At 37.2% G+C, this 15,317-nt stretch overlaps 1 protein-coding gene across 1 annotated transcript; it reads right to left on the bottom strand.

Moving 5' to 3' along the window:
• Positions 1-1,158: 1,158 nt before the first annotated feature.
• CALM2 (calmodulin 2) lies at positions 1,159-15,047 on the bottom strand. Its single transcript, XM_006216438.4, has 6 exons — positions 14,886-15,047; positions 9,207-9,237; positions 3,279-3,422; positions 3,081-3,187; positions 2,525-2,660; positions 1,159-1,813 (listed from the first exon to the last, which is right to left on the bottom strand). Exons 1-6 carry the CDS (start codon positions 14,886-14,888, stop codon positions 1,785-1,787), a joined length of 450 nt encoding a protein of 149 aa, XP_006216500.1. The 5' UTR covers positions 14,889-15,047; the 3' UTR covers positions 1,159-1,784.
• Positions 15,048-15,317: the final 270 nt, after the last annotated feature.

Genomic DNA, 15,317 nt, shown 5'->3' with positions numbered 1-15,317 from the left:
ATGCCAAGAACTATGCTAAGTGCTTCACCTAACATTATTGTAAAAACCAAGTTAAAAACCAGTTGAGTAAATACACCCATTTTATGGGTAAGATAACTCCGGCTCAGGTAATACTGACCTCTTCAAGGTTATATACAGCAGTGATGTGAATACTGCTGCAATAAAACCCCAAAGCCCATGTTTAGTATTCTGGAGATTACTGTGCCTCAACAGCTAGACACAAGAACCTCCCACCAAATGCCATGTTTGGCCTTTCTTTTGACTACACTCCTACATGTAATGAAGTACTTTCTATTTGACTGCCCACCTATTATGTAATTCCCTGTTAGGATTATCAATGCCTGTAAATTCCTTTGTCCCATCTAAAATATACTTAACTCTTTTCTTTCACTAACCATCCAGTTTTCTATTTTCTGGTAGAACTAAATAAGAACAGGGGTATTAGTCAAAGATGGGCAGTAACCTGCCAATTGCCTCCTGGGAAATTAAAAACCTTCTGGCTCTAATAATCAAGTAACAATTATACTTAAATGTCTTAATCTTGGCTCTGCTTTGCTATGGACTCTTTCATTAAGTACTTAAAACGTAGTCAGAAAAAAAAAACCCTGATAATCACCCTTTTGAGTAGCTTAAATTATAGAGAAAGCAGTGGTTTAGAAGTAAGCAAAAACTAAAACAAGGTTTAGCTACTGCCAATCCACTACTAAAGGTATCTTTTTTGTAAAACACGTTGCAGATAGATAGGCACAACTGAATTCTGTTTTATGGTAGTATAAAAAAGCCCTATGGGTAAAAACATTAGAAAACAGAGGTAAAACGTAATTACCCTCCATTTGGAATTTTTTTTTGTATTTTTAACAAAAACATTTAAATCATTGCATGGCTAAAGTCAATACGGATAAACGGACAACAAAGTTGAAAAATATATTAAAGTAGGCAACGCTAAACACCACCTTATGCCATTTCCACGGTATGTATACCTAACAAAAGGTTTTTCAGTCTTTCACTTAAACCTTTTGAAGTAAAATTTAAAAACGAAATCTTAAAATAGTCAAAAAAATCACTTAGATCTAAATTATACCAAGTTGAGACCATTTCTACATTTGATTCTCAAAATTATTTGACCTCAAGTTAAATGACTCAGATTCAGAGCAACAGTTGGGTAAATTGTAATTTTTTTTATTGGAAAACAAATATACAACTTGGAATGGATTTGAGGCAAACTGTGCCATAAGCAGATTTTCAGTAAGTGGCTAAAACAAAATTTAAAAAGCAAGTAACAATAAAAGAAAATGTTCCTGGTACAGGACCAGCAGTACAAAAAAATAGTGTACGAGTACCTGGATAAAACACCCGTTTTGCAATAGTGCAACTTTTAAGTACATATTGTTGACTGTCCGTAGTCCACGCAGAGTTACAACTCCACACTTCAACAACAACATGCTGACAGTTCCTAAAGAAAACTACTTGGAAAAAAAAGGCATAACCCAGATGTTCCCTCATTTGACCAACTCCATCTAAGTTTAGATGTGCAGAAGGGCTTAGATATATCCAGAGTAAGCCACATGCAACATGTTACTTGATCAATTTTCTAAAATAAGGTTTCAGGACAATGACAGTAAGATAAGGGAAGAAAACATGGAGGAATGAAGTCCTAATTACTATACATGCATATTTTTTTTTTGACAGTAGGGGAAAACCTTTTACAGATAAGTTACAAACAAAGAAAAGGCAAATAAACAATTTTGTACAAGAAATTTAACACATTCTGTACAATGTCTTCTTCACTTTGCTGTCATCATTTGTACAAACTCTGAAAAAGAAGTACACAAAATGTTGAGTCAATGGCAAAAGTCAAACAAAACCAGTAACATTTACTCAATCATTAAGAGTCTCCATTTCCCTTTCTTTCCGCAAAATTATCAAAAGTACAGAGGAAAGCTAGTTTACTGCCAAGGCTGGATCTTCATATACCAAAATTATTTATGATTATTAATAAACCAAATCAATGCTTTAGATAAGCTATCATAGATAAAAAGCAATTTTGCTTAGTTCATTATCACATGGTAACTTTGAACTGAAGCATATGTAAACACTTTCAGATTAGAGCTAACTAAAGGAAAGGAGACTCCCAACAAAAGAAATAAAATCATCTTGATTTTGAGGACTTTGAAATAAAATTGAAGCTTTTCAAAATATTCCACAATTGGAAACAAAAACTATTTTACCATAGTCTTTAATGTGCTTATGACATCACCCAGGAATCTTATTAAAATGTAGATTCTAGGTAAAGGGGTAGGGCCTGACAGTAAATAGTTCTAAAAAGTTTGCAGGTGGCAGTGATGTTGCCTAATCAATCTGTAGACAACACCATGAACAGCAGGTTAGTAACTACCAGTAACTGTTTTGGCATCTTCATTTAGGGGGTGGGGGTGTCACTAATTTTGACCTATCAGATACCTAACAAGCACGTCTAACCTTAAAGTCAAAGCACAGAATAAGGTGGTGAGAGTGAAAAACTTACCTTCATAGTTTACTTGACCATCACCATCAATATCTGCTTCCCTGATCATTTCATCAACCTCTTCATCTGTTAACTTTTCTCCAAGGTTTGTCATCACATGGCGAAGCTCTGCTGCACTAATATAGCCATTGCCATCCTAAAAAAATTTTTAGTAAAATGTCTAAGCAGAATTATAGACTTAATGAGTTGGAATAGAAGTTTGTACCAGACTTCACCTTAGACAGCAAAATATACTCTAGAAATGCATACAAACAAAAGCAAAGTCTACAAATAGTTGACCTATAAATTAAATGTCACTGAGTCCAGCAGGACATCCTATATTGAAATCACTTTTTCTTAGTTCCAAGATAAAATGATGCCTCTTATGCCACAAAATCAATGCAATATATGTTATTAGGAAATCTCCATTTATACTGATTTCTTAAAAAAGCTTTTGATTGACTAAATTAAAGTATGTTGGTAAGTCATCAAAAAACAAGTCTTCAAAGATTATGAGGTCTTGGTATCATTTCATCCTCAAATTAAAATTTAACAAATCCAATCTTTAAATACTTACCTTATCAAACACACGGAATGCTTCTCTAATTTCTTCTTCACTGTCTGTGTCTTTCATTTTTCTTGCCATCATTGTCAGAAATTCCGGGAAGTCAATTGTGCCATTACCTGAAATGGTTTGTTTAGTTGAAACATTACAACAGAATTTAAATGCCACTTCAACTCCCCGCTTCCAAATCCTAAATTTAAAAAGACTCACCATCAGCATCTACTTCATTTATCATGTCTTGTAACTCTGCTTCTGTGGGATTCTGCCCAAGCGACCTCATTACAGTTCCCAGTTCCTTTGTTGTTATAGTTCCATCACCATCCTTGTCAAATAGTGAAAAGGCTTCTTTGAATTCTATTTGAAAGAGAAATCACAATCCAAATGTACAGGTTTGTACAGGTTAACAATAAAAAAAGTAGCCTCCTAAATGAAAAGTATTAATTACCTCTCAAATTAAAGATATATATAGAGATATGATCTAAAATGGGATTTTGATTCCTGCAGGATTAGGCAGGAAAACTTCGTGGTATTTCAGACATTTTTAGCTAATCATACGTTCATGCTGATCTACCAGGAATTTTTTTTTATCTAAAATCTTACAGGGAACGCCAATACCTAGACCAGTTAAAAGTCATATTATTCTGGGTTGAAAGACGAAAAGAATCAATCCCCAAATGACTGGCCTCTCTATTTTCTGTTAAAGCTACTCTATGGGACACAATTCAAAATTACAAATCTAACCTACACTTAGAATAGAAAAATAAGACCAAATACAGATTTCTATACAGTAACTATGCCATTTGCAGTAATCCTCACAGTTAAAATTAAGTCTATTTAGTCACCTACTAAATTAAAACCAAAAAACTAAACTTCATAACAATATGCAGTAAACTAGTTTCCTTTTCTAGTAGAAGGGACTATCACCAAACAATCTATGATAATGTTAACAATGGAATGATCAAGATATGAATGGCCAGTTTTAGCTAGGTGCTCTAATACTGAAAACAAAGGTAATTTAGACCTTTCTTCAGAACATAAGACACAAAGCTTGTAACAGAGTGAAATATATTATTGCCTAAGATCTTTAAGATCATCTTATGAAATTATGTTGCTTTTAATTTACCACTAGATTACACGAAAAGTTACTGAAGCAATAGTCCAGAATACCTGAATACAGAGGAACTAAACCAGAGATTAAATTTGGTAGTGCAAGGGCATATAAAGAGCTAATAATAAAGCTAGTACTTTCCAAGTAAGGTACTTTCTAAAAGATATTAGACTCTATCAGCAAGCAAATACAAAAGCATACAGCACAGAAACTAAAAGCAGACGTGGAACTCAACTGCCTGGGCTAAAAAATTCTAGTTCTGCTACTTACTAGTATGTAACCTTGGGTAAATTTACTAAACCTTTTCCTCTTCAGCTTCCTCATTTTTGTCAAATAGGGATATTTGTACCTACTTCCTACAACAATTAGTACAGGTAAAGGTTCTGCCTTACACTGCCAAAGGCTCTTGCTCCTAGATGTCTTCTACATGTCGATGTGACCAATTTCCTTACCCTTTTTTTCTCTCCTTGGCCATTTCATCTATGTCCACTTATAATGAAGACTTCTATCTTACGTCCACTCTCTCTCTTACATAATGCCTTTAACATAATACCTCTCTCTTAACATAATACCTTTATTTCTGACTTCCTACAGGACACCCTCCCTGGCTGATCTCAAGCAAGACATGAATTGTACGCACCCCCAGCAACCCTAGAAATGCAAGCAAAAGCCACTTTAATTCTTTCCCTCTGAAACATGTCAACAGCTCCTGTTGGATTCTGCTATTTAAATACTGCCCAATTCTTTTTCATTTCTGTTCCCAGTATTTTGGTTCATGGCCCTATCATCTTTTATCTGTACTATCATAATAGCTTTCAAATAGGTACTTTATTTAAAATTACCCATACAACTACCTGGGTCCTACTGTCTCTCTGGTTTATCATGTTACTTTCTTCTGCTTAAATTCTTTTAATTGTTTAGCTTTAGACCAGGTATCACTGACTAGCTGTAGTCTGCCACGCTCCATGGTAAGTAGCATTAATTCCATTCCACTTAAGTATTGCTTGTTTTCAGAGGAACTCACCTCGTATCAGAAGCTTAACACCAAACTACTGCTTGATCTCATGAAAATATACAGTACTAACCAAGATCAACCCAACGACAGAAATAAATCAGTTAAGCCCAACAAATAGCAGAATTTGATGAAAACATCTTCATTTTATTCATTTTTTAAACGGGATATACAAATATATAGAAATACATAAACTATTAGGGTTTGAACACATAGCATCTATCCACAGCTATAACGTAGGCTCTAAAAAAATTAAAGAACTTAAGAGATTCATATTTATTTACACTATATTCTCTGCTATAATACTTAGCTAGAGGATCACTTACCACCACCAAGTGCAAAAATTCACGTGTAATTAGCTATAATCAATATATGATTTAACTTAAAGACAAATCCTGTAAATATGTAAATTTATGTTCTAAATTTCAAGAAGTTAACTCAAAATGTTTGCTAGAGTAAGTTAAAGGCAGAAAATAAAACTGTACAAATGCTATAACCACTGTTTACATTAAGGATACAAAAAGGAATAAAATATTTTAAAGGTCAACGTTTATTCCAAATCTCTGTATTTTTACACTGAGAGGCAGAAATCCTTGTAAAAGCTCCTTGAAATAAGAATAAACACAAAAGTACAATTTAAATTCACCTGCCTTTATAGCTTACCATCTATGCTTCAGAACTAGTTTAATCTTCATGTATAGAAGCATATTATTCTAAACAGTAATTCCCAGGAATGACTTGAAATATAAACCCACGAATCAAAACCTCAACTGATAATAAGATAACAACAAGTCCTGAATGTCATGGAACAACTACCTTCAACATAACTGATGGAACCTCTCCAAATCCCTTCTAGCTAAGTTTAAGTTGAAACTCTTAGTAGTATAATTACCTGTTTTACTTAACTCATTACCAACTCTAGGATTCCTTTCTAATTGTTTGCTACATAAATTCATAATTTCATTAAAACAGGTTATCATGAAACAATAACAACAAAAGAAAAATCAAATGCCTGTTTACCAATTACTATTTAGAAAATTCTGAACTTAACAATCCCTTAAAAGTCACATATCGATGTTTGTTGAGTAAGAATAGTAATTTTTTTTAATCAAGTAAGTTTTATCCCTACACTGGACTTCAAAAGTTTAATGAAGGTTTAGGCGCAAATTTCTTAAAAAAAGAAAAATTATTTTAATTATTCCTTTATTAAACACTAAAAACTAATGACATTGTGGCAGTCATCAACAAAATTAACTTGTTACTGATGTCACACTAGACTGTCCTGTTCTCTTTAATGTAAACATTCTAGTAACCACCTGAAGAACAAGCATACTGCTTTCTAGACCAAGTTATTTACAAGTGGAATTTCAAATCTGAAGTAGTAATCATTATCATACGATGATAAAACTAGCTTAAAAAGTACCTTAATATTTTCAACACTGCATTTATGTATAAAATTTGTTAACTTTTACTACTCAGCCATAAAAACCGACAACATAATGCCATTTGCAGCAACATGGATGCTCCTAGAGAATGTCATTCTAAGTGAAGTAAGCCAGAAAGAGAAAGAAAAATACCATATGAGATCGCTCATATGTGGAATCTAAAAAACAAAAACAAACAAAAACAAAGCATAAATACAGGACAGAAATAGACTCATGGACAGAGAATACAGACTTGTGGTTACGGGGGGGGGTAGAGGGTGGGAAGGGATAGACTGGGATTTCAAAATTGTAGAATAGATAAACAAGATTACACTGTATAGCACAGGGAAATATACACAAAATGTTATGATAAATCACAGAGAAAAAAATGTGACAATGAGTGTGTATATGTCCATGAATGACTGAAAAATTGTGCTGAACACTGGAATTTGACACAACACTGTAAAATGATTATGAATCAATAAAAAATGTAAAAAAAAATTTGTTAACTTTTTTAAACAAGTAGGTCTAAGATTCTAAAATGTTACTGTTACCAGTTACAATTTACCAGATTGAAAAAAAAATCTTGCCTTCACCTCAAAGGTAGACACACGAACACATACTAAATTTAAAAGGAAAGGACTCTGAGAGGGGGAATAATTCCTAGGATTGGGTAGGTACTGTGCTAGAACATTTTCTGCGTGGCACACCTCTTTGAAAATTTATCTATTCAAGAAATACTTAATCAGTCTTTACTGTGTGGGAGGTACTGGGGATACAAGAGGAAACAAAGTTTCCTGATCTCATAGGGTTTTTATTTTAGTAGCATAAAAGCTTTGGTTTCTCTACCTTAAAGTTTCATTAAAACCTGGGGTCCAAAGAACAATTTTTAAAAGCCTAGGAAAAGTCAGGGTAGGGAGAGAACCTAGAAGAGATTTCTTTCCCACTCACTAGAAACCTAATTGTGTGATACAAGCAAATGAAAATTAATTTACCTTTAAGACAATGTTCCAATGAACTACAACGTATTCTTTAAAAATGGTATCAGCCACTGAAAACCTGATCCTTTTGTATTTAACACAGACAAGCTACTTTTTAAAAAAGAACTGCATGTGTGTTTGGGAGGGGAGTAAAGAGCATCAATGATATGACAGGCACCCTGAGTAATACGTTTTCTACCCTAAAGTGAACATGCTGTGCTGTGTAGAATTACCTGACTGGAAATACCGAGAAAGGAAAGGCCAAGAAGACAACAGGTATATTAGAAAAGGTTAAGAATAAGACACTGGAAATAATACATAGCTTGAGTAAGCTTTTTCCCCCCTTTTCAGTTTTATTAGGTAGAATTTATTACAGTTTGACTGCACATATGCTACATTGCTGAGCCAGTTCTTTAAGGAAACATTACATAAAAAACTGAATTTTACATTTCATTGGTATACTTATAATAGTTTAAATGGACAAAGAAATTATTTCCAAAGCTCTACTTGACTACTTCAACACACAATATACGCAAATTCACCAATCCTAAAAAGCAAATCCCAAATTTAAGTCAAATGCAGTAAGAAATACAAATAAAAACTGCTTAAAATTAGTCCTTAATGCTAATAGCTTTCTATTTTATATAGTCCCATCAAATATATAGCTGAGTTCCAACTGGGCTTTTGAGTTTTCTCTACTACTAAAAAAAAAAGCTTTACTGTTTTGAAGCACTTGAAACTCCTTGCCTACCAAGAAAATGTGGCAGTTAAAACTGTTTAATACTTTTGCTAAGTTTCTAATCAAAGTCAAGAAATCCAGTTTGAAAAGCATTTCAGCACTGCAACTAAAAAACAAAACAAATCACCATTTAGCATGTTTCCCCATTCAACTTATTCATGTTAACTAGCCATCTCAAAGTATTAGAATAAAATCAAAAGTATTTAATGGCATGGCATAATGACATGACATCAGGTTTTATGTAACAGTTTCACATACTTCCACGGGAAACCAAAGGTTTACAAAATTTAAACTCACTTTAGTAGCTGTCACTGCTTTTTAAGATAAAATTCAAATTACTACATCTATAAAACAGAATGCTAAGTTTTGGATCTAAGTTTTCCACTAGAGAAACAGTTATTTCCTGATTGACCATATATGCAATTCTAAGGTTAAAATATTAGCTACTTTAAACCAAGGTAAATTCAACATTCATTTACTGATTCTACAGTTTGAGTTACTTATTACTTACTAATTGGCCCTCTATTCTTAGGAGACTGATTTGGAGTTGCAGGGTTAGAAACAGCCCAGAATCAACGTTTTAGAGTAACATAATCTTCCAGAAAAACTAAACAAAGACCACCCATATCAGGCTCAAAAGTATATCCATGTAAAACCGAAACCTGTCTTTAATTACAGTTAGCGCCATACATTTTTCACAGGCAAGTTTACCTTCTCACTTGGCAAAAAGCAGGTTCAATTACTGCATTACATTACACTCAGTAGTTACCATCTACTAGATCGAAGTTAATTCTGTCATACAAATACCTCATTTTAAGAATGGTTATTCCATTTATAATTCAATAGGTAAAAAATCTAGCAAAGTTATTTCTCACCTGCAATCTGCTCTTCAGTCAGCTGGTCAGCCTACAAAGAGATCAAAGAGGTAGGTAAGTGACTTGAGAGTATTTAGCCTACTGATTACAGAAACAAGCTTAAAAACTTTCAGGGTTCATCATGTCCCATAAACTTAATTTGGTCCAACATTCCTTAGTACCAGCAGCAAATACAAGTAGGCAGAAAATGCAGACATCTGGTTTATCTTCAAAGCTAAGTTATCTTGCCCCCGCATATAAGTTACAAAAATATTTCAGAATATGCTTGAAAGTCTAATTTTATACAAATTTTTAAAAAAGCAAATTTGGCATACTAAGAAGTTTAACTGAAATTATTATTCTTTTAAAGCAAAGATAGATTCAATAGAAACATTATTTCCTTTTTCCAAGTTAAGATACCTAAGCTGAAGCTCACCTTCCTCAGGTAGATACAAACCTTTATTACCAGAAATCTCCACTGAACCAAAAATAACAAAGATTACATTTAAAATTCCCCTATAAATGGTTAAATATTTCATTTGGACATGAATGTGATTTTCCATACCTCAAAAAACAAAGTATTACTAAGCAAAACTTCCATCTGTCAAAAAGATAAAAATCTAAGCCGTCCTAGTTGGGGCAACATGAAAGTTACCAGTTTTTACTCCTCCTCACATACCATGCAAATACAGAGCATCTAGAATTCTGAACACTTGAACTACATTATTTACCACATAATAGTCCAGCTATCCATTTTCTCTTGACGTTTGAAAGAAGAGCAACTTATTTTTGCTTTAAAAAACACGGTCAAAAACCCAAAAAACCCAAAACACATGTTCAAGTATTTGCCAAAACCCACTATCTTCACAATAACCCTTAATGGTATTATTATACCCTATCTTACAGATGGCGAAAGAGAGCCTCAGGTTAAATTTCAGAGTGGGAATACAAAAACCACTGACCAGTAGAGTGTGGATTTAAACACTAAAGTGTAAGACACATCCAATGCCTGTAAGTCTTAAATTCAGAGCACACCATAATATAATAAAGATAGCTGCAAAACAACAAGGCTCCTTGTTCTTCACGTGGCCTTCATCCTTGGACATTCTACTGCTTATTGCTACAAATACCCATGAAGCAACTGCTTTATGTGGTACTGAGAGGCACTAACAAGAAATAGCCTATCTAATATTCCTACCTACAAGAAGTCGAGTGTACTGTAAGTAATCCATTCATTTACTGGTATGAAAAGAATAAACACTGCCCGGTTTCATTCATTTTAAATGAACACAGTTCGGGAAAGGATAGTACCTTAATATAGATCAGCATGAGAACATTTGAGAAGGAACCCAGAAAGCAGAAATTTCTTTCTCTGATCAACAATTCTGATTTGACCTTAATGCAAACTCAACTTGTGGCTATTTAAAAAAAAAAGAAAGCCAATAACCTGGTAACTTAAAACTGAAGAGCCAATAATTTAGTTCAAATCAACAAATTTATAAAATAAAAATTATCTACTTTTATTCTTACCAATCCAAATCCTCCACCAAGTATTTGGTGTAAAATCATAGATTACTTTTCCCTAGGAGTAAGATTTAAAACATAGCAAATTCACTGCGTAATTTTTACTTTGTTAGAAGTAACAGACAATTTACTTCTAATTCCATTCTGCAGGACTTCCATCATTTCTGAAAGAAGGGCAACACGCCTTGGTGGAAGAAAAAAGCATGGTGCTTTGAATCATCACTGGGCTAGTATCCCAGCTCTGCCACTTAACAGCTGTGTGACCTTGGACATGTAACTCAATCTCTCATAGTCAACTTCATCTGTAACACACAGTATTAATAACTACCTTGCAGGATCACTGTAGAGATTAAGTGAGAAGCTATGTAAAGGGCTAGCCCAAAGAGGTCGTGATAACTATTTCACATAAATTAATCAAAGAACATACAATGCAACGTTAAACACCAATCTGACTAGTTCAACTTCCACACAGAAGGTAGCCATGCAGGGCATTATCAAGCCCTTTACAGCAAACTTACCATGTTCCATGTTAACTTTAAGATGAGAAAATATATTTCCACAAACTGAAACCACAAGGTGCAAGCCCAGGGACAGATGTGGCAGGAGAAATCTGTTTAGGACTAAAAACGTCAAGCCAAATGAAGTGAAGACATTGCAGTATGTGTGAGAGCTGAAGAATTAATTGCTATGTGCAGAAAGGAAGAAGTGGTTTTTTTCCTCTCAACTTGCAGGGGAGGAGATTTTGGAAAGATTCAGTAATATAAAAGATGAGAAGGCCTTAGGAAGAAAACTTTAAGTCACAAAGCCTAAAAGAGCTCAATTTTGCTTTGGAATGTTTCAGAAAACATGACAAAAAAATTTTTTTTTGTACTGAGTACTAACCCAGAGTTCAAGATTTGAAAATAAACTTTACAAGCAACATTCAGATTAAAGCCTACTAAAAGTGAGAACACAAATCTCACAGTGTAATTTGTAAGCCTTTTCTGGACATGCAAATAAATTTGGTTCTTATTTCTGTCTGCAGAGAGTGCCATTTTCTCAGTAGAATAACAAGAAGAATTATAACTTTTGGGAAAACTCAAGCTCATTAACATGTGTGTTAATCTCAGTAAAGTGAAGAATAGTTCACTAGAGAGATAACTAGTTCTTACTCCTTTATTTCTGCAAATATTGATTTAGTTCTTCCTACTGTTCTTGTCAACTCTAGAGAAAGCTTCCAGGCATTAGTATACTCAGGTTCTACTCCAGACCACTTGAACTAGAATCTGCATTTTGAAGAATCACAGCTGATTTGTTAACACTGAGAAAAAACACTAAATCTACTAAACTACATGTGTTATCTGAAGGGAATGCATTATGTACGTATGAAGTATTTCCTAAATGGCTTTCAAAAGTAGGTAATGGATACTCTGGGAGCTTATCTAGTAAAAGATGGTATGAAAATAATCCAAAATTCTAAACTGAATAAATGTTTAAGTCCATAGGCTTGAAATGGAACAAATTTCTATCCTTCATTCATTCCTGTTTATCCCGAACTGCTACTTAGATACAACAAAGGCTTCACACGCAATTTTTTTTCTTACAATTTCAGAAGTCAGGGTCTTTGTTTTACCTACATCAAAAGGAGTCTCTAAATGACTTCAGTTGAGTTAAAAGATGCCTTTAATTCTGATAGAACAGCACTTAGTATATAGCATCCTGGCCCAAAAGAGAAACCACTGGAACAAATTACTTCATAAAAATTGAGACCTTTATTCAAGGCCTAATTTGATCATTCTAGCTGAATCCAGAACCTTCTATATTTTAATAGAGCCATAGTTAATTTCTTCCGTCTAATAAAAACAAATCTCCTTGCTGTCCTAATGGAATGATTATTTATTAACACTCAAGTGACGAAATTTTCCACCACTCAAGTGACAAAATTTTCCACCTCTTCATATTTTTCACTTATCTAATCACTATGGCCTCAAATCTTAAAGTAACCCCTCCTCTTTCAATGGGCATGTATTGACTATATGTAAACAGAACCATGTGAGCAAACTTATTCCACTTCCACATCAAATAAATATTCTTTGACTTGATGGAGTGCTAATTTTAAATCTTAAGATCCTGGGGCTGGGTATAACTCAGTGGTAGAGCACATGCTTAGAATGCGTGAGGTCCTGGGTTCAACCCTAGTACCTCCATTTAAAATAATTTTAAAAATAAACCTTAAAAATTTGAAATTATGAAGCTACCTGAGGACAATTTCCAAATTGTCAATTTAACAAACTAAGCTGAAAATCCCCAAAGCATCAATGATGCAAACACAAAACGAAAAAACTGCAAAAGCTTGCTCACTTAAAAAAAAAAAAAAACGGCCACACTTTACCATTGGCAAAGGGCCATGAAAGGGTAGATACAAACTCTGGGCCTCACCAAGAAAATCCATTGAGCTCTTAATTCAATTACCAGGAAAAAACCTTGCCCTTCATTTAAGAAATTAAAAATTTTTTTTTCCCAATTTAGAGCCTCGACTACATGCCTATAATGTACACCGTTTCACCTAGAGAGATTCAACCAGCATATTCAAATTTAGAATAATTAAAAATATCAAGATGGAACGAGTGAAAAAAAAAGTGAACTCCTCTCCCCACACCCATACAGGCTGGAGGTTTCAGCTGGCAAGGATTCCCACCTCCTGTTTAAGATGTCACCTTGCCTCCTGGACACACCCATCGCCTGTAACCACTTGGCAGGAGGAACCACAAAATGAGTATTGCAAATTACCGCTCTCATTAGATTTTTTTTTAAACAGGAAAGAACAGGAGTTCCGGTCTCAAGTCACAGGAAAATGCTTTTAAAAATCAGCCCCCCAATATACTCTTCCATCACGACAGTCTTTTGACAACCATAACTGTACAAATGAATTAAACTGCACGTTGAGAAGATCTGGCACTTTCTCTACGGAGATACGAGTTTCAGGAGGGTTGGAGCGGGGCAATACTTTGTGGGGTAGTGTTTTAACATTCGGCGTGCACTTGAGTACTCAGGAAGAGGACCGTGACCCTTCTCAAAGGCATCCTTCCAACTGTTACAGGAGGATAAGACTGACTTTCACAACAGATCGGCCATCACTCGCGCGCTGGCTTTCGGTAGGTGGTGAATAGGAAACGCCTTTCAGACCCTAGCTGGAGCCGATGGCTTTCTCTTACAAGATGCGTAGTGCGAGGCTTCGCCTGACCTCAGACATAAAGCTATTCCCTTCAACAACAAAGTCGCTTTAAAGGATTTTTTTAATGAAACGTCCAGCCTGAGCGTCGGAATTAGACCCCCAGGGATTGATGGAGTAGAAAGATAAAGATTCACAGAGCTTCCTTCGCGCCACCAGAGGGGGATGGGAACCGGCCGCGGCCGCCCTCCCCCACCCAAGCCCCAAGGGTCGGCCCCGCAGCGCCGCAGGCCGCCCAGACCTCCGCAGCCCTGCAGGTGCCAGCGCAGCAGCTGGGGCGCGAGTAGAACCGAGCCGGGCCGGCTGGCGGCGACTCCGGCCCCGCGCCCGCCGCCCCGCCCCGTCCCCGGCCGCTCCCCTCGCCGAGCGAGCTCGGCCCACACAGCGCGCCCGCCCGCCCGCCGCCCGCGCGCCCCCCGCCCCTTCCCGGCACGCGGGGGCTGCGGGCTAACGGCGGCGCGGGCGCTCGCCCGGGGCCTCGCGCGCTCCCGCCCGCCCCCTCAGCGCATGGCGGCCGCGAGCGGACAAAGGAGCTTCTGGCGCCCGCACCAACGGTCCGTTGGGCCTTTGAATCCGGCCCGGCGTTGACCTTTCGAGGTGCCCGACCCAAGGCTTATGCGCTCCCGCTCCCCTCGCCCTTCCACCCTCGCCTCCGGCGAGTGCCGGGTTGCCCCCGGCCCTTACTCCATCCTCAGCCAGCCCGGCCCCTGAGGAGATAACGCAGCCCCACAGGGAGGGAGGGCGCCTGGCCCCAGCACACTAAGGGACACCTCCCTGAGGAAAATGGGGGTGGGGGAGCACCTGCGACACAACCGCCGCGGGCGCCCCCAGCCTCTTTAGCGCCAACTCCCTGGCGAAGACCACTCCTCGAGAGTTCGAGGGAAGCTAGTTCCCTTTCTTTCATCAATTTGCTTCAGCCTCTTCCCCCTATAGGCCAAGCGCGAGCAGCTTAGCGACGCACTCACCATGCTGCAAGCGCTACCGGTCTCTGGGACGCGAAAACACAACCACTCAGCTCGCTTGCTCCACTCGGACTAATTCTCCTCCTCCGCCCCTAGCGCCTCATAAACACCTCCCTCCGCCAGATCCCTCCGCCACACGCCAGATAACGGAACATCACAAACGAGTCCCGGCCAACCCCCTCCCCTCCATCTCTTCTCGAGACCCCTTTATCCTCAGTTAGGTGGCCGACGATGCAAAAAATAAAGGAGAGTGGGCGAACGGATGACGTAAGTGGATTTCTTTCCCCAGTGAGCGGTTGAAGGGCCGGTGGAGTCGCGCCGGAGGGGCGCTACTTTGCGGCGCGGAGGAGCATCGTAGTAGCAATGCGAACCCCGTTGGTCGTTGAACCGGCCTCTGATTGGCTGGTTCGTACCTGCAATGCGTCACCAAGGTTC

Source organism: Vicugna pacos, chromosome 15 (assembly GCF_048564905.1).
Source record: "Vicugna pacos chromosome 15, VicPac4, whole genome shotgun sequence".
Taxonomy (NCBI): domain Eukaryota; kingdom Metazoa; phylum Chordata; class Mammalia; order Artiodactyla; family Camelidae; genus Vicugna; species Vicugna pacos.
This window is presented reverse-complemented; position numbering and strand designations above follow the sequence as displayed.